The sequence below is a fragment of the Thunnus albacares genome, chromosome 23 (genome assembly GCF_914725855.1).
Source record: "Thunnus albacares chromosome 23, fThuAlb1.1, whole genome shotgun sequence".
Lineage (NCBI taxonomy): Eukaryota > Metazoa > Chordata > Actinopteri > Scombriformes > Scombridae > Thunnus > Thunnus albacares.
This window is the reverse complement of record NC_058128.1, coordinates 3867418-3887664: the sequence shown is the minus strand read 5'-3', so window position 1 is coordinate 3887664 and position 20247 is coordinate 3867418. Positions and strand designations below refer to the sequence as shown.

General features: G+C 40.1%; 1 protein-coding gene across 1 annotated transcript in view; it reads right to left on the bottom strand.

The window, feature by feature from the left end:
• LOC122974960 (thyrotropin-releasing hormone-degrading ectoenzyme-like) overlaps window positions 1-20247 on the bottom strand; it is a 198390-nt gene that overhangs the window by 22887 nt on the left and 155256 nt on the right. Inside the window, exons 10-14 of the mRNA XM_044343061.1 lie at window positions 18276-18341; window positions 17419-17597; window positions 6484-6572; window positions 3485-3618; window positions 3333-3388 (exon numbers count right to left, since the gene is read on the bottom strand). Coding sequence (XP_044198996.1) covers window positions 3333-3388; window positions 3485-3618; window positions 6484-6572; window positions 17419-17597; window positions 18276-18341 — 524 coding nt within the window. The remainder of the gene's footprint in view (window positions 1-3332; window positions 3389-3484; window positions 3619-6483; window positions 6573-17418; window positions 17598-18275; window positions 18342-20247) is intronic.

The window sequence follows — 20247 nt, the reverse complement described above, 5'->3', positions numbered from 1 at the left end:
CTAACAAACACCCTCGCTGGTGGTAGAGTCAGGTCCAAAATACTGACACCATCTGATGGACTCAGATTCATATCATTACATTCATACAACTGAGAGTCTCATATCTGAATGTCTATAAGCCAAAAAAAAGAAAGAAAAACATGTATTGATGCTCTTTTTGATGGTTTGGTGTTCTTGCTCTATTTGGGTCTGTTCATGTCGACCTTATTTGGGATCTAATGGTTCATGAGCCCCTGTTTTTCTGAAAATTAATTAATGTATGTTGGTTTTGTGTAAGTTTTCCACGGACCCAAATGTTAGACCAGCAAAGACCTCCACATTCCCGCTCCTCCTCTCTTCTTGGATCCCTCAGGATGAACTTAACATTTTAGCTCAACTACTGTTGTTGCTCTCGGAGTAGTATGTTGTTTTATCTGTTTAACTTTCATACTGTGTAATGAACACTGCAGCCTCCAGGGGACGCTAGCAGAGCTTTAAACCGTGAGTCAGGTGCTTCTGTTCACAGAGAAGCAGGGAGATGAAGCGATTATAGATTTTCAATTTTCTCTCTCAGTTACAGTCTGTGTGTGTGTGTGTGTGTGTGTGTGTGTGTGTCTTCGGTTGTCGTCTTAACGAGCTCATTAACTCGTTAACATCGTTAAGGGCCAGTTAATTGTTTGTCCATTAGGTATTAGTAAGGCTCAGTGGAGAGCTAACGAGAGACTGCTTCGGTCACACACACACACACACACACACACACACACACACACACACACACACACACACACACACACAGAAAGGCGACATCCATCACTGTTTTAGTGCACACTCACAGGGACACAGCCATTTATTACTGCTAAACTAGTTGTATACACACACGCGCACACGCACACACACACACACACACACACACAGTCCTGCTGCCACCAATCACCATTTAGCAGTGTGTAGATTGCTCAAGCTTCAGCCGATCGAACTGTAAGCAGATGAAGAATCAGCACAACTGAAATTAATTCTGACATAAAGGATCTCTCAAACTGTAATCAGATCAATGAGTGGCACTGAGAGAAAAACGCTGATATAACGTCTTTGTAAATAAAACATTTTGCAGTAAATTGGCCAGGCGAGCAGTTTGTTCCCTGCTTATAGTCTTTTTGCTAAGCTTGGCTAAACACGTTCTTGACTTTGCTCTGCACTGTGCAAATGAAAATGAAGCAGGAAGTAGAGGTAACTTTGCAAATGGAGCATTCAGAGCAGAACTTTTAACATCTGACGTTTAACATCTGACATTGTAACAGTATAAAAATAACATTGAGGTCTGGAATTTAAAAATCTCTCTGAACTGGAGGCGCAACCTACTTCACCATTCTATGAGGACTACAAAAACCCCAAAGACAACCTCATCGGAAACAAAACAACTTTGTCCTGTCTTCAAATCTGATGTACTGATAGTCAGTGTTGCCATAGTGACAGATGCAGGGTGAAGTAAGTGCGTCTTCTGCTGTCAGAGTGAATACTAATGAATCTGTAGTTCTGTTTCTTTTCCAGTACAGATGGAAACCTCCTGCTGTGTTTCTATCTCATCAGTACACACATACACACACACACACACACACACACATGCACACCCAAACATAGGTTGACAGTTGTCTCTAGCTGTTGCTCATTCAACATGACAGAAGGCAGATGGCAGAGAGAGAGAGAGAGAAAGTGAAAAAACATAAAGAAAGGGAGGTAGATTGAGTTATAGGGTTTGTGTCAGAGTAGATTTTGGTTACAGTGCTCAAAAAGCTTCAGGCTGAAAACATCCCTATGAGAAACAACTCACTCTTCCACCTCTCTCTCTTTCAGTGTGTGGCTGCAGCCTCACTGATCGCTCATTCATCACCCAGTTTCCGTCTGGCTCGGGTTGTTTTTGAATTTCTTTCCACGCAGTTCTTAATGTCGGCAGTCGACTCTGAATGCAGCAACATGGTTGGCCATCTCGCAGAGCCAGATGAATCTACTACTAGTTGACTAGTTGACATGACACAAGTTATATTTATTAACTGCCCTGGGAAACGCCAACAGGACAAACTGCAGCTCTTAAAGGAAAATTATTCTTATGTTTTGTCCATTATGACTGTCAGTCAGTGTGGCTCTTTTTCCATTTAGCTTGTGTGTATGCGAAAGAAGTAGCAGCGAATGCAAGAAGATGGTTCATGTTTGCAAAGTTTGGAAATGCAAAAATAAAACAACAAAGTGCACATATAGGCCTTCTCGACCAAATACTACATTGGCTGAATGTAAAATGACCCTGATTATAAGACTTTTCCAATAGCTGTTTTTAGAAAAAGAAGAGAAAAAGGAGAATCCTGATACTTTTACTGGCCTTTTCTCTTGTAAAAATACTCCCATTAAAGCAGAACCTAAATCACATGTATGAACAGTAGCTTGTATATCAGTCACATACTCTCACTTTCTCCTGTCAGGCTCTTGGAAGCATCAAATTTATTTTCCTCAGCAATTAGCATCTCTCAGTCTTTTTCAGCTCCTCATCATCTGTGACAGCAGTAATTCTTGGTTGCTTGACAGATGATTCAGTCTGTGGTCTGTTTCTGCAGTAAAGGCATCAGAAGATGCTTTGGACTCATTTTCACTCGTCATGAATTTATTTTTAAGTTACACAAGCCTTCAGAAATTCCTGCAGGTTAAACTGAGCTAATGAAACACAACTAACAGACTCAGTATAAAAGGACTTGAAAAAACTTGCTAGCCTGGCAACAATGAGGATACAAATACCCATAATGCAACACTCTCTGTATGTATTCTCTCCATTCAAAAATAATCTTTGATTTTGTGAACATGTAATAGTCTTGTCCTTGAATACAAGATGACTCTTTCAAATGATATATCCTGAATAAAAATCCATAGGTCTGTATATAGATCTCTGTTCATACAGCGAACCCTATTGAACAACTGCACAAGAGAAAAAAACACCATCTCGATTGTACTGGCTGCATAGATGATGACAAATCTGAAATATATCAGTCCTTTTCAAAAATTCAGTCCATCGAAACAGAAATATCTGAAGGCATCATCAGTCACATTCAACAAACAGGCAATCCTTATTGGGAAACAATTAAAAACAAACAGAAGCAGATAGAAACAGTGGATCAGCCTTACTGCACTCTCCATCTGTGTGTTCAGATGTCTTACAGGCTGCGTGACAGATGAAGCAATCAGGAAAAGTGAAAGTGGAAAACACCACTACCACTTTCCTCCATTATAATAAACAGTCCATTTCATTCTGAATGAGTGTGAGGCCAACAAGGCATCGAAATCCCAACTGCACCAAGATTTCTTTGACTCACCTGGCTAGGTTGAAGGCATCATCGATAAGTCCTGCCCTGTTTCCAACTGAGATAATCTAGAAATAGAGAATGAGACAGACAGATAGGGAGTAAAAAAGACAAAGAGAGAGTCAAATAGTAAGACAGACAGACAGATAGATAGGTTGTTATACCTGTGGGTTGGTGTGAAGCTGCTGAATTAACAGTTTCCAGTTCTGGAGGTCGTAGTTCACACGGAAGTAGCCCGTTTGATTGATGTTGCCAAGCAACCAGGTGTTGTCATCCATCTGACTGATCCTGTGAGTTTCTGAGACAGAATAAGAAAGTCAGTTACTCAGTCAGGTAATCAAAGCGTCAACAGTTTCTCACAGATGAAAACAGCCCCAGTTTGTCCAAAAGCATTTAAAGTCATTCGATATGCAGATGACACCACACTGTACGGTTGAGTTCCTCGCAGTTTCTTAAACATCCCATGAAACTGTATCATTACCCACTTAATGTGGTGTATATTGTTTTGAAACTGGATGGTGAGGTTGTGCATTGGACCAGTTAAGCATCCGGAAACCCGTTTCAAAAGAAAATAGAACTGTAAGATAATTAATAACTTTCTGTTGTTCATTGAGTTTACGAAGTTCATGTGATGGCACCACTCAGTTATTTTCTGATATTCATAAACTGGTTTTGTTTCGGTTGTTTCTCCAATGCTCACTGGAGACCGTGGACGTAGCACAGTGTGACCACGTCGTTGCGTATCTGGCCTGTGATTGGCTCGCTGTTGATCACCTGCTCTCTGCAGTCAGACAGAGAGGATCAGCGAGGACTCAGCTCTGTCCTCACCGGATCTCACTCAGCCACCTGACAGGCAACTGGCCTCCTCCCTGCGGCTCCTGCTCACTCACCGGCTGGTCAGTGGGTTCCTCCAGAAAATATTTGATTTTTATTTGTTTTTTCAGTGATGCAAAAGCGGAATAACTCACTGGCTACTTGCACCCTGCTGGACAGTGACCCAAGCCTAAAGCAGCATAACGAGTTGTTAATTAGTTGCTGGCAGTTAGCTTTGAGGCAATGTCTAGTGTGTCATCTTTGAATGAAGTAACCATAGCTCACCATATATATTTAAAAAATATATATATGGGTGAATTGTTCAGTTCTTGCATGTCAGTCAGGGTCCCTTTTGGAAAGCAGGGCCCATTTCAATTGGAACGGGTGAAACATAGCTAAGCTGCCAATGCACTGGACAGTAAGAGATCAACTCAAAAACATGTTTTTCTTCTTGTTCCTTCACTGTGATGTTGTTCTCTTCACTGTGCAGAATGATGTATGTGCAGTTTGTTTTCACATTCATCTGCTGAAGGAGGAAAGTTTCTCTGTGCTCACCTTAAATCTGAATTTAAGTAGTGTACCGTCGAGCATGACTTGTAACATCACAACAACTTTGGAGCCAATCGTGGACCGGTATGCAACTTAACACAAGTATGATGTGGAAACTTGAAGCCTCCACTGTACAAATACTTGCATATTCATAGATCATTGATTTTTAATGAGGGAAAAGGAGTAGATGCCATTTTAAGGATTTTTAACAAGGTAAACATGTCAGACACATTTCATTATTCCAAGCAGAAGATTTATTTCTTAAAACATGTCTGGAGGGGATTTTTAAGGGCTGTTAGTTATTAAAGATTTGATTAGTTTGATTTGACAAGATGGGCTCTTTATTGGTGTCATCAATTACGCTGTATTCATGTCATATAAGAGTTACTGTAATTACCAGTTTTAATTCATGTCAACATGTAAATCAGAATTATACTGAGAAACTCTTATTTTTATGATTTCTTCAACATTTACTTGCCCCTTAATTAGAGTGCATGAAAAGGCAAACAAGACCAAAGCCTCACATCAGGGAAAGTCCATTTTTCAAGGTAATTAAATCAACGAATCAATCAATTAAACAACTGTCTTCAGTTGTCTGATGATGTGAATATTGGCAAGTTGGATGCTTGAGAATCTTTCCCATCTCTATCATCGATCCAATGTGATGTGAACACTACAAGTGCAGCTGTTTCCCGGGAAGTTCAAGTGCTTGTTTCATGTGATTTTCAAAGCTGAAGCCAGGAGGCTGTATAACTCATGAAAAATCAGTTTCTTGGCTTTCAACCGTCTGCTTCACAGAACACTTCACAAAAAAACTACATGATCCTCAACGCCTTTATCACCTTTGCTGAAGGCAAAGTTTGTGTTGATTATCGTGGCATCACAGCCTCTCTCAGATGTTGTAAAATTAGGTTATGAGATTTAGTAGAACAGCTTGGAGGATGTTTCAAACTTTGTATAGCAGCCTGGTGAGGAAAACAAAGAAAATAGCTGTTGACCTCAGTCTGGCCCACTTCCTCCACTTCCTTCCCTCTGGTTGAAATTAAATTGTCTTGAAGTCTTGAACTTCCATGCACCTTGCTAGCAGGTGAAGTTGTGTTAGAAACCCTGCTCTAGTTCTGAGATTTAGCTGTCCAGAGTTATTAATGAACCGAACTAGAACAAAGCTTTAAAAAACAGACCCAGAGAGAGTTTTATTCTCTAAAAACGGAAGTAGAATGAGTTTCACTCCTTAAAAACAGGAGAAATGTGATTTTTATTCTCCAAAAACTGGCAGAGAGAAACTTTTATTTTCCAGCATAGAACAAGAGAGAGCTCTATCCTCCAAAAACTGAAGCAGAACACACTTTACTTTCTAAAAAACAGATCCAGAGAGGAAGCTGAATGAGCTTCATTCCTCAAAGAAAACGGACAGCTGGAGTTTTATTAAAAGGAAAAACAAAAAACAGAATGAGTCTTAGTTGTCTTTTTTGTATTCTCCAAAAAGAAAAGCAGAGTGAGGTGTATTACCCGTGCTGGCAGACCTCCTAGTGGAGCTTCTCTTTAGAGGAATGTACCTGTGATTTTTCTCAGTCCATTAACTACAAATCACATATCTCAAGATAATGACATAATTCATTTGTGATTGTCAGATAGTTTACTCTATAATCGTTAACTGACCCATGATAACAGCCTGTCTCAGCTATCTCAAGGTAAAAAGATAATTAAATCACGATTGTAAAATACTTTAATGGGGATGTTCAGTCAGTGATATCAGGTCTTTATGCAGTGCTTGAAGCGTACCGACAGTACAGTACTGTACCTGTCTTGTTGTTGATCCAGATGAGAGTCTCTGAACAAACAGCAGATGCGTTTCCCGCAGCCACCGTCAATGGGACCTGCCACTGTAAACTACAGAGAGAGAGAGAGAGTGATGTCAGTAATGGTCAATGGAATTGGATCGGGCTTTATTGGCTCAGTTATCAGATGGAGACATTAGAGAGGGAGAGTGATGGTCAGCGACAATCATTCAACATCAGTCAGCTGGAAATGGAGTGAACGACATTCACTGTGTAATAGAGAGCGAGGGTGTAATAGCTGCAGTAGTCAGCGGACATCAGTCAAGCGGAAGTGGCTGCTGGGTTATTGTCTTTCTAAAGAGAGTGACAGAGGCTAAATGTGCTGTCCAGTGAGAAGTGCGTGGCGTTTAGTTTGATGATTTTTACATTTTCGGATCAGTTGAAAGACATTTAAAGACTCATTTCCTGCTTGAGCAAATTCCCAAACCCTTCAGGCTAAAAGAGCCTTTTAAAAAGTGATTATATCATCTCAAAATGGCATTACCGCTGAGCTTAAACAAAGCTGTTTTTCTGAGAAGTTCCTGAGAAGTTGACAATTTGGAGATAAATGGTTTTTGAATAGCGGTATGATAGACGTGGGAGTAACTGAACTCTGCTGAGAGAAAAGATTCTTCACTCGCTCAAATAATTCTGCCAGACAAAACCGAATCCCACAGTAAATGAACAATGCAGATGTAATTATCGCTTTATAGTCCAAATGCTGAATAGAACCTATTTGCTAATGATAAATTTAATTAATCCATTTCAAACTGAAGCTCTGAGGCATCTGCTGACAACCCAGGTCTCCTAGAAATTACATTCATATACAACTGAACTGTTTTCCTCAGTTATGTCGCATTGACAAACATAATGGCTGCCTGGATTATGTTCACAGGTGACGTTTTTTCAAATGAATGAATCGCTACTGTTATATATCGCTCTGGAGTCGGAGGGAGGAGGCGGACAAGATACAGGACTCCGACAGCAGAGACCATGATCTTTCCCTAAACCTTAACCATGAAGTGCTGCCTCAACATAACCAAAAATAAGTTCAATAATACATTAATATCAGGGAGTGTTACTGAGGAGTCACAAATCAGGCCTTTAAAATATATGAATTTATCAGTGACAAATTTATAGCTAAATGTAACCGTGGTTAATATTTATCTTGTATATACATGTATGTACATTGTGTATGTATATATTTGTTTGGATATGTGTGCACACATTTTTATTGTATTTTTACAGTAATGAGTAGGACTGCTTCCAGGTAGGGTGTGGGGAATGTGCTTTTATATGTCGAGGTTGAGTGCTGTTTTTTTCTTTATTTGTATTGTTATGAATGTATTTGTGATCATGAAGTGAGAAAGATGTAGGAACTGAATTAAGGGGAGACATATATTGTTATGTTACCAGTGTTTATGTTGCATGATTTAAATCCACATAAATATGATGTACTTATTATGAAATGCTGATATACGGTATATTGCTGTGGTTTCTGCTAACAGATATTTTTCTGCTGATTTTGGGAAAAAAAACAAAAAAACCCAAAAACAACTAGGTACGTTGTCTCTGATCAATAAAAAAGTTCAATACTCATCTTCCAGATCACGTCATCAAATTCTGTATTCAAACTGGTATTTCAAGGCACAGTATAATTACATTATTTTTCATTTTTTGGAAATTGGAAGATGAATATTTAACTTTTTTACTGGTTGATGGCTTGAGATGAAAAAGTACATTTTCTGCATGATAATGTGAAAAGTCTAGATCTGCTGGTTAAATAGCCATCAACATTTCTCTTAGGATTAGGGTTAGGATTAGGGTTAGGATTAGGATTAGGGTTAGGGTTAGGATTAGGGTTAGGGTTAGGATTAGGGTTAGGGTTAGGATTAGGGGTTAGGATTAGGATTAGGGTTAGGATTAGGGTTAGGGTTAGGAGGTAGGGGTTAAGATTAGGGTTAGGGGTTAGGATTAGGATTAGGGTTAGGATTAGGATTAGGGTTAGGGTTAGGATTAGGGTTAGGGTTAGGATTAGGGGTTAGGATTAGGATTAGGGTTAGGATTAGGGTTAGGGTTAGGAGGTAGGGGTTAAGATTAGGGTTAGGGGTTAGGATTAGGGTTAGGGTTAGGGGCTAGGGTACATTATATGGTGATTTATTGATCACATGATTAATTGGTGTAGTGTATATAGGGGAAATAGAAGCAGCCTCAGGCGCCATCCTGATGAAGGCAAAATAGCCTAAAACGTTTGGTGAGTACAGCGTGGGGTCCTGGACAACAGATTTATTTCATTTTTATGGAAGTGCATTGAAGCTCACACTGATCTGCACCTTGCTGAGTGTGCGCTCAGCAGAAGATTGTTGTACATTAGAGTTGACACCTGCCGGACTGAGCTGTGTGTCAGATTACCGTGTCGATAATTATCTTGGGTTAAAGGTAAGATTTTAAATATGTTGTTTTGTTATATTATCTCTGAAACTGCTGTGTAGCCAAAGCAGCTTGTCAGCAGCTGCACTTCTCAGCGCCTCAATTTGATAAAGCACTGCTTTAAGTGTTTCAGAGCTCACCACTGAATACATAATCATATACTTATGTGCACAAGAGGGGAAAAAATACTCTTGAAATCTACAAGGATGCAAAAAGACACCGTTATATGCATAAATCCAATATGTGGTGTCTGTTCTATCAAGAGGACATCAGATAACAGGCTGAAATGTGTCCTGTGCAGATAAAAGTGACCTTAATGCTTGAAAATGTGACCTCTTAAATACTCAGACAGGCATTTCAAGTGGTGTAATTTGCATACTTTTCTATTCTTGCATTCATGGTTGAAGAGATCCTTTCAGAACCATTTGAGGCGCTTTTTACACCGACCTCTACACCCTTCCAAAATGACCTCTATTAGCGTTTTCTGATCTGGCGCTCAAATCGACAGGACGACATCATTTGTAAGCGACCTCTAAAAATCACGTATGACATTATAAAAAAGATTTATATGACTGTCGTCTGATTTGCCACATCCAATATGTAATTATACCAGCACAGGTTTTGTAGGGTTGGGTAGCAATTTTGTTTAATCCCATTTTCTCCTGTTTTTGTCAAATTAGGGGTTAGGTTAGTAGCTTGTCTTTATGTTCTTGTTTTGTTTGAGTAGGTAAGTTTAGGTTCCTCAGCTCTAGTTCACTTTTGTGTGTTATTTTGCTGTTAGTCCACCCTAAAGCCTAAAATATTCTGAATAAACCTTTAAAGGGTTTGTTGCTGGTGGTTCTTGGGAGCCAGGGAGAAAGGGGTCTCACTCTTTTCATGTTGCGCCAGGGTTTCCCCAAGGCCGGGTCGTAACAGTGGTCATGTTTAAGCACAAAAACTACTTTTTAATGTTAGGTAGGGTTGTGTTCATGAGTATCATGAGTAAAAACACCCAATATTGACTGTTACAGGAAATGGGAAACAAACAAGAGTCTCTAGTGCCAAAGTCACAGTGTTGACTCAACCATCCACCTCAAACTCTATCCTAAGTGGTGCTATAATAACCCACTTTCTCTTGACAGACAACAGCCATAAAACCTAAATATAGATCATTTTAAGACCAATGCTGTAATTTTGCCAACTGGCAATCAGGAAGGAACATAAACCTTACAACCGAGTAATCACACAGACAAAACACTGAACCATTTCTCAGTAACCACTGGGGTTCTGGTGGGAGACGACCATGCAAATCCTGTGAGAACGCCAAGTATCCTGTGTTCTTTTGGTGTTTTTTTTTAAACACTATTTTTGGGGGCGAGGGGATGGGGGGGGGGGGGGGGGGGGGGGGGGGGGCATTTTTTTTGCTTTTATTTGACAGCCAGTGGAGAGACAGACAGGAAACACAGAGAGAGAAAGAGAGGGAGAGGGAGAGAGAGGGGGGTATGACATGAAACAGGGGTCCTGCGGTGTGCACCTTAACCATTAGGCCACTGGGGCCAAAACAGGTCATGTTCTTGTACCAAAACAAACACCAACCAGCTGCAAGTATTGTGTATGTGTGGTGCAATTTGTGCTGAAAAGGCAAAAAAAAAGAGTGTTTGGGTGAGATCCTGGATGGAGAGGTGTGGGTAATGTGGACTGTAGAGCCTACAGAAGGAACTGCAGGTGAATGGACGAGGCTAACTTCAGGCTAAGCTATCGGCCTTTCTGGGACGTCTCCCTTAGGTGACACACAACTCATAACTGGTCGCAAATATCAAATATGTTTTTAAAAAAAGTCTTTATGAGAACGGCTGGCAGTGATTGGATCTGAGGACTTGAGATTAAAAGCTTTACATATCACACACTGAATGAACTTTATCTGCCGAATGACCGAGACCGGAACAGATCCGCTCCCATCAACCGTCATGGCCAAATCATATTCATAATTAGCTCCAAAGTCATGTGTGTTCCGGCCTTTTACACGACCAGACAAACCCACAAAAACACAAAGTGGTGTGTTAGTCTGCTGGGGAGTAAATCTAAATCTAAAGACTTCTAAAGAGCTTTTACCATGTAAATAATACTGTGCTGAGTTGACTCTGAAAGCTCATTAAATAGCTTCCTGGTGCTTTCTCTTAGTGACCAGTAGATGCTGTTAACACACACACACACACACGTTTGTGCAGCTATCATTGTTAGGACATTATTAGGAGCAGGCTTTGGTCCCCATGAGGACTACTGGTCCCAGTAAGGTCAGTGTTTATGCCAGAAATGGTCCCAATAAGGATAGCAAAACACACACACACACACACACACACACACACACACACACACAGATACATGGCATCAGCCTCATTTTAATCTGAACAGTTACTGTATGTGAGTACTAATGACTCGAATAAAAGAGGCTTTCAAAGTGAGACCTTCTCTTTACTTCCTGTAATAATCCTCAGTCTGTTTTTAATTGGACTCATTTTGATTAAATTGATTCAAATTTTAATTAAAGTGGATTTTAATTACAGACAGCAAACAATTAGCTTTACACACTATGATGTGTGTGTATGTGTGTGTATGTGTGTGTGTGTGTGTGTGTGTGTGGTGTGGGGGTCATTCTAACACAATCAGCCAGAGAAAGACCCATTTACCAATCCCATAACAGCCATCTGTCGCCGCAGGCAACCTTGGATCAATACCACTGCCTGGCAACCAAATATTTAATCTGATATATATATAAAAGTGATTGACAGGGCTGGACCTCAATTACATGCACACACACTGTAGTCCACACACACCGGACTACAGTGTGTGTGTGTGCGTGTGTGTGCGTGCTCAGAGTTAAAGGGATAGTTTGGATTTTTTTTAAGCGGGGCTGTATGAGGTACTTATCCATAGTCAGTGTATAGATGCTGACCCCCATCCACCGCCCTGAAGCAGACAGGAGTAGCGGCACGGAAACTTTGAAATGTGCTGCTGTGAACGACGGCCGGCAGCAAAACGCCGCAGGTCAGCTGTCTGATCTCGCAACAGCACTTTCTGATCCAAACAGCTGATCTGCATGTGTAGGAATACAGAAATTCTACAGTTGAGAAAATGTAGCGCCAAAGGAAAAGGCTGTCTGACGGCAAGGTAAAGCAACGGAAATATTCTAAATATGGCCAACACTTAAACTGATGTTTTTAGGTGGTGTAAAAAAACATTTTGCTGCTGCCCCACAGAGGTACACAGCTTAGCTTCCTGCCTGCTTCTTCAAACCGGGGGAATGCTGACCCCCATCTACCTTGGGTAATACACTGACTATGGATAAGTACTTCATACAACCCCACTTCAAAAAATCTGAACTATCCCTTTAATAGTTTATTCATCAAAGGCAGAAGCCAACCACACACACACACACACACACACACACACACACACACAGAAGACAGCATGGCTGTGTTGATACATTCAACAAGGGAAACTTTAGAAACTCTACAGACAGCTCTTCACCTCCCTGGCTCTCTCTCCTCTTCCTCCATTAAAGAAACATTTGGCCCCATTTACACTTTCATTTCAAGTGTCGCAAACCAAGATAAAACTTTAAAGGATAAGGCTGGCAATTTTACTAGTATAAAACTAGTATTATTTGTGTATCCAAAGCCTGATATATCTTATTCCTCTGTGCTGTAGACCCCCATCGTTGTCCAGAAACTATTAAAAACACATCAATGAGCCACACTGCGGCACTGGGTGACATGTTCCTTCATTATGAAGAGTTTGATCACATTAGTTTGTTTAGAAACGGCTCCAAAGACTAATAACAGTGATCACGTTTTCAGTCTCAGGAGAGTAGTTCTGTGTAAAGCAGACGCTACTGAGCATGTGCAGGAACATGGTTCTATTTACAGCTTCACTAGCTTGTTGTGCTACAAATCACAACGTCTTGACTTTGTCCTGAAGTCCTTTAGAAAAGTTATGATGTGATACAAAGCGATCCACTTGTCCCCTTTAGAGTCACTGCAAATCAATACAGAGTTGTTCTGTGCGTCCCTTCCATCCTGATGGGAGTGGTCTCTCTTCCAGGATGACAACGCCTCAATTCACAGGACACAAGGGGTCACTGGATGGTTTGATGAGTATGAAAATTATGTGAATCACATGCTATGACCTTCACAGTCACCAGATCTCAACCCAATTGAACACCTATGGGAGATTTTGGACTGACGTGTTAGACGGCGCTCTCCACCACCATCATCAACACAACAAATGAGGGAATATCTTTATGAAGAATGGTGTTCATCCCTCCAGAAGAGTTCACAGACTGTAGAATCACTTTATGTTGTTTTTTTCCTTTAATTTGTCACCCATATGTATCAGTAAATGAAAGCAGTATTTCTGTTAAAAAGAGAAAACACTGATGAGTATGTTGTACAGAATGAATCAATGCTGTGGAAATGTACATAGAATTCACCACCATTGTGTTTACATTTGCTTTTTATGTTATATTGTGTTTTCTACTCACTTTGCATTTTATTTATTGTCAAACGCTTTGTAATGTGCGCATTAGAAAACAATATAAAGCTACTTCCTCACAACCAGCTCTTCTGCTGACTCATGAATAATTCATACCACTGTCCTGTTTAGCATTAAGGCTCGTTAAATCAAACACACAGCTGCACATCGTCCCGTCGTGTCTCTGTTTACCTGTCAGATGACGAGGCCTCTTTTTTTTCCTCTTTCTCTGCAATCACAAGAGACGAGCTGTGATGTGTTTAAATCCAGACTGAGATGATTTATCTTCAGTATCATTAACCTGACCTTATCGTTAGCTCACGCTGTCCTCTGATTTCTCCTTGTCTCTTTTTCTGCCAGCTCAGTTCTTTAAAAAAGCATTTTTATTCTCCTCAGTGCGCCGGCTACGTGATGGAGGGAAAATAAAAGACAAAAATTTGAGACATCTCCTTCAAACAGCCTGATTTTTTTTTCTTTTAAAAAACAGAGGAGCTAGAAGTAAAGAGGGATGTTAAGTTGTTTGAAGAATAGTCTGTTTTTTCTTTAAAACATCACCATATCAGTTAAACTTACAAAAACGTAATAAAAAGTTGGAAAAGATTGATTTTTTTTGCAGCTTCCTTTCCCATTTTCTTAAGGTGCACTGGTAACCAGCCTTTCAAAATTCAGAGATGTTGAGTTCATGGGCTTATTAATGGGAACACAGGTATGTTAAAGCAGTGATGAGCTCTGACCTTTTTATATAACTCACAGTGGTGCCATAGCTGCCTTGAGTAATGAATAATAGAACTGTTGGTTTAAAAGTAGAGGCAAGCAGTATGGACAGAAAGTACGAAACAGCTTCTGTATTGGTATAAAAAAAAAAAAAAAAAAAATCCAAATTGAATTTTTTAGTTTTTGAACAAGGTGTTCCACATGATTTTTGCTGGACAATCAAACCAAATCTAACCAGACACCTGAGTGCTCATGATACTGCGTTGTATCTATTAGATTTCTGCTGAAAGCATGGACGGGGAGAAGGAACATCAAAGGTTCATGATCTTGTAAAATGTAGTTATTTTGTCTGTTTGGAGTTTAGAACAAGCTTTAAATTAATAAAAAAAGGTCTGGAGACCATCAAAAGCAGACTGTTTTGTGGCAGAGCTGAAGGCGTACAAGATTATCTTCCAGAAAGGTAGAGCTGATTGACTGTTCAGTAACATTCTTGTATATTTATGTATATTTCTAAGTATTCTGTGTTTACCTGAATTTAAGTCAAGGCCAAAAGAATCAAAACTAGAAGTTTAAGTCAACAGCGTGTAACACTGTGGGACCCTGCTGTGCTTCTGAATGCAGCTCCACAGGATCAAATAGCAGTATCAGCCTCAGATCCAATCCATCGCTGCCGCTGCGTTCAGCCGTGACGACGGCTCTACTAAAAGCACAACAACAGTTTCTTTTACAAGTGCTGGTGAATGCCCCGGGACCGCTGAGTGCGTCTGAACGCAGCCCCATGAGACTCAACAAGAGCAAAAGAAAGAGTTCAACTCCACCTACAACAAACAGCTTCAGTTCATCATCTGACGGGACCCCGGAATCGACTCTGAGCAGAGGAGCTTGAGTGAAACACAAAAGACTCCAGATGAAAGAAGAAAAAGAGAACAGAGAAGATAGAATAGAAGAGGTAAAGAAGTTTTTGGTGAGAAACTGAGTAGGTCAGAGGGATTGTAAATGTCAGGCACAGTACATAAACATGACAGAAAGAAGAGATCTGAAAAGAAAAGAGAAAAGAAGTGAACAACAGGTAAAAAAAAAAAAAAAGAGGAAAGGAGCTGATGAAGTATTGATGGAGAAGAAAGTGGGTCGATAAAACAGCAAAGAGAATAAACTCCAGAGGTTGTGAAGGGTGTGAATAAAACATCATGCGAATCAAATATAAATGAAATATAAATGATGTAAAGGTGGTAAAGAATGTGAAGGAAAACTAGAAAAGTGCTTTTTCAGGAGAAAATGCAGCGTGATCACTGAGGGGACAAACTTAGTGCTTACTGAGGTGTGAAACAGTATTCCAGGAGGATCGTTTCAGTGGTGAAGCACTGAATAATATGAACAGATGGAGGGGTGCGTTAAGGAAAAAGACTAACAGTCTAAAGTCTGTTTAGTGTTCCCCAGAGGCTGCAATGTTCAGAACAATTATTCTTACAAATATAGCCTTACAGTAAGTGGAGTTAAGAGCGTAAAGTTCATCCAAAAGGTGGCAATACAGAAATAAGCTAATTGACAACATTAGCATAATGTGTTTGCCATGATTAACATCTTAGTTTGGCTTGTTGACATGCTAACATTTGCTAATAAGCACTAAACACAAAGTACAGCTGAAGCTAATGGGAATGTTATAAATTGAAGTATTGAACAAACTGAACATTTGATTGATGATGGTGCTGGATGAAAAGCCAAGAACTCAACAGACTAACTATAATTTGTCATGAGTAAGACATCAGTGTCTGAACCAAATTTTATGGTAATCCATCCAATAGTTGAGATATTTCAGTCTCAACCAAGCAGTAACTACCACGGCTTGAGGCTGAAGACGATGTAGAAGTATCTTAATGTGCCACCAACGGTCGCTAGATGCTCCAACTGACTCCCATTCAAAAAACTACTCTCTAGAAATACTAAGTCAGCCATTTTTTTCAATGAGTCATTATGGTCTCAATCTCTAAATTCAGGCCCTCTAATAAGTGTGCTGGTGGTCATTTTGGAAATTAGTGCTCCGACAGTTGGCTCACCTGCTGCTCTCCCAGTCAGACTACTGTTGCAATATTTCACTAAGTTTAATGTTACTTGATCATGATACCTGCCCTGTTAGCACAATTTAGCTAAAGTAGCTAACATTAGCCCAAATGTACAGTGCTCGGTGTTCCCAGTAAGCTAGCGTTAGCTTGGGTCCGAGGTAGCGGCGAGTGTTTCCAGAGCATGAAAGGCAACTGCACTCCTTATTTGGAAAGTTCTGGGTCCAAACAGAAAAGATGAAGCCAACCATAAACTGCAACTCGGCTTCAAACTGGTTCCAGTGCAAACCAACGGGTGACATCATACTTTGCTACGTCCATCTTTATATACAGACTTTCAAGCAAGTAGTGGACCGAACAAACGACCAACATTTCCATCCCTAGAATCACGCTAATAAGTGCTAAAAAACTGCCACAAACGCTAAAAAGTTGAGCAAACAAGAAGCACTGGAGCTAATTTTGAAAATAGGAAATTAAAAAGTAGAGAATCACTGACAGATACTTTTTAATGTTACTGGAAACTGAAAAGGAGACACATCCAGAGGGGGAATTAAAACCTGAAACCTATAAAAACCTCTAAAACCATCTGATGGGGCAAAATTAAAATAATAAAGATCTTATGGTCATGATCAATTAAATTACAATATGTGTAATTAAAGTAATAGTTATTAACTACATAAATTAAGTCAAAAGTCACAGACTTACTGATGAAAAACCTGCATTTTGTGTTTATCAGATTCTGCATTATTGATATATAAACAGTCTCAACAAACATTAATAATTGCAATTATGGAGTGTTATCAGCTTCCAGTGGTTTTAATTTTGGAAGTGGGGCTTCATTTGAATCATGGACTAATATTATTTTATCAATTAATCTTTCAAGTGGAAAATGTACATCTCAAGTTACTAGAGCCCAAAGTTGTCCTAAAATGAGTTGTTATTTTGATTAATTAATAATCAAATTAAAACTGAAACTAATTATTTCAAGACTGGCCACAGACTCGACTCATTACTGTCACCAGCTGTACTTCACTCTCTGCCAAAACTAAAAACTGCCTGCTGTTGGTGCAGAATCTTCATCTTGAACATTAAGATCATCATTGTTTCATAACTCGCGACCAGCTGCTTCTTCTCAGACTTTATGACTTCACCTTCCAACACTGTTGTGAACATTCCCAGCATGAAAAATGATTTTTAACAGAATCTAACCTGTTGTTGTTCTTCACTTCCTGTCCGTACAGGAAGTGCTCCTGGGTAACAGTGATGTAATGAGTGGGGAGCTGCTCTGATTGGTTCTTGCTGATGGTGATGACAGGGTAGCCCATTTGTAGAGTCCACCTGTCCATCATCTGTCCGATGTCGATGTCCCGCCCCTCTGAACGCATAGCCTGGACAAAACATATAACATATGAATAATCAACGAATAATCAATGCACAAGTATCTCCTGACTGTTTACACTAACTGATCAATAAATAATTAATATTTGAAGTAATTAACTGTCCTAATAACTCAAGATTAATCTCACAAGAGGTTAACCAATAATTAGTTCATCATTAAATGGAGAAAAATGACAGTCTTTCAGGGTAATTAGAGATCTGATTGGCTGACAGGTAATTAGAGCGACTGGTTCAAACTCAATATAACGAACACCACTAACGAAGATGAATGTAATTAAACTCACTGACTCTCTTCCAGAAGCTTCTTGTGTGTAGGACAAACAAGAACAAATAAGCCTCGCCTTCACCTGTCAGTCATGTTACCATGGCAACGAGACTTTCACCCTTCTCTGTCTCATCAAGTCGGTCTTAACGAGCGTCTCTCTGGCCTTCATTAGAACCACTTATTTAAATAATTAACAACTTCAGTCAATCAGTCTGTCTGCTTCATCCCTGCAGAGCTGAATCTGGAACAGCTACAGGTTTGAGTTCCTGCTGTGGAGCAAGGCACTAACGCTGCAGGGTTAGAGGCATTACTGCTCTGCCCTGAAGCCTTTGAGCCAAGAGAGGAGGAAGGGTTCAAAACCCACACAGACAGACAGACAGACAGACAGACAGGTGAGCGTTACCTGAGACAGTTTGCTCCACAGGTCGTCTCGGGCAGCGTTACTGTACATGTGACTCAGCAGATAATCCTGAAACATAAAAATAAACATAAAACAGATGGAAGTGACACATTAAAATCTGTTTACAGGTTTCATAGGTTGGGAGTACTACTGCATGAGTGAAAAAATAAATAAAAAATATATAAAGCCTTCTGTAGATGAGGCTGAAGATTTCCAGACCAGACCTCTGTAGCCCACTTGAGGCTACATTAGCCGCTAACAGCATTTCACCCGAACCTCTGGCTGTACAGTATTTGATGTTGTGAGATTGTTTATTCAGAGACTTGGCGAGCCACTAGAGCTCTGTGGTCCAGTGAGTTTAGTTTTAGTTCATCAAAAGGTTTGAGTTCATTCTTTGGTTTGTCTCTAAGGGTGTTTTCAAACCTGCATTGTTTTATCCAGTTGAATAGGACTCTGGTAGGTTTTCATTTGTCTGGGCAGATCTGAACACCAGACCGCAAAGAGACCCTTCAGGGCTTTTTCAAACCTATAGTTTGTTTGCTCTGGTCTGAATCAATAGATAAGTTTGGTTTGGTTCAGTTTCTTTTCATACAGAAAAAAATCTAAGCAAACCAAAATGCACTCTGCTTATTGGTCAGATGTGTCTGCAGCGAGAAGAAGGTCCTGAAGAAGCTCCTCTACCCAAATCTAATGTTCTTCATTGTGTTAGTCCAGGATGGACCTCATTCATTATCTTGTTAGCTGCCTACGGGAGCTGTTTAGCTTAACCTGCACCCTTGTGGTCAGTCAGATGAAGGTCGGATCACATTCCCACCACAAATCTCTAGAATTTATTTGGGACCAGACTGAGACCACTTCCTCTAAAGGGTATCTGCGGTTGTTTTCGTGAGTACGATTGCTGTGTTCAGATCTACCTGAATGAATCAACGAACCAGAGTCCCATTCAACTGGGCTAAAAAGTGCAGGTTTGAAAATGCCCTTTGTCAACAGTTGCTAGCAGTAAGCTAAGTACAACCTGGACTAACAACGAAGCACGTTGACGTCTTGATATTTGTTATCATTGTTTATGTTCTTGGTCCCACCCCAGACACATCTGACCAATGAGATGAGAGAACGCTCTCACCTGGCTTTTAGTGATGCATTTTGGTTCACTTGAGTTGTTTTCTGTGTTAAAAGAAATGAAACCAATGGATAAATACAATAAGATTTGAGTTCAGTCTCTGTGCTGTTTTATCCAGTTGAATGGGACTCTGGTTGGTTTTCCTCCTTGGTACTATTCCTTTGGGCAGATCTGAACGTGGCAATCGTACTCAGACCAGTGGTCTTGGTCTGGTGGGAACGCAATGCACTAAGTTTACCAACTCATCCACTGATTCTAACCAGAGAAAATGTAGCACAGGTTTAAAAAAAACCCTAAAACTCTACATTTATTAAGCCGACGCCAACCGTGAAGACCCAAAAGCTCCAAGTCTTCTGGGTTGAAAGGGATTTAATGATGTGATGGCTTCATTCGAGACTCATAATTTGTCAGTTGGATCTGGTTTGATCCCTGTCTGTTGCCAGTATCTGGAGCACAAACTTATTCCCACTACAGTGGATTGGGGTTTGTTTTTTTTTTATAAAAGCTCATGGTTGAGTCACTAATACAACAAGAAGAAGGCAGGAAACTAATAGAAGACAGAACACCTACAGAGAAAAAGCTCTAATCTGCTCCTCAGTGGTAGAGAAGATTCCTCACTAACAGTCAGTAAGTTGTCATGGTGTGTATGGAGGCTGATAAGGCAACGGGAAGCTCTTTATTGGAACAAGATGACACACATGATAACAACAGTTTGTGTGTGTGTGTCTTTGATGAGTATGACTCTGTCACCTTCACTACAGCTGACATGAACAGAGATAAAACACCCACCACACACAGTGACTGTTCCAATACAATCGCAGTATTAGCAGCATGATACGCCTAAAACCAGTTCTC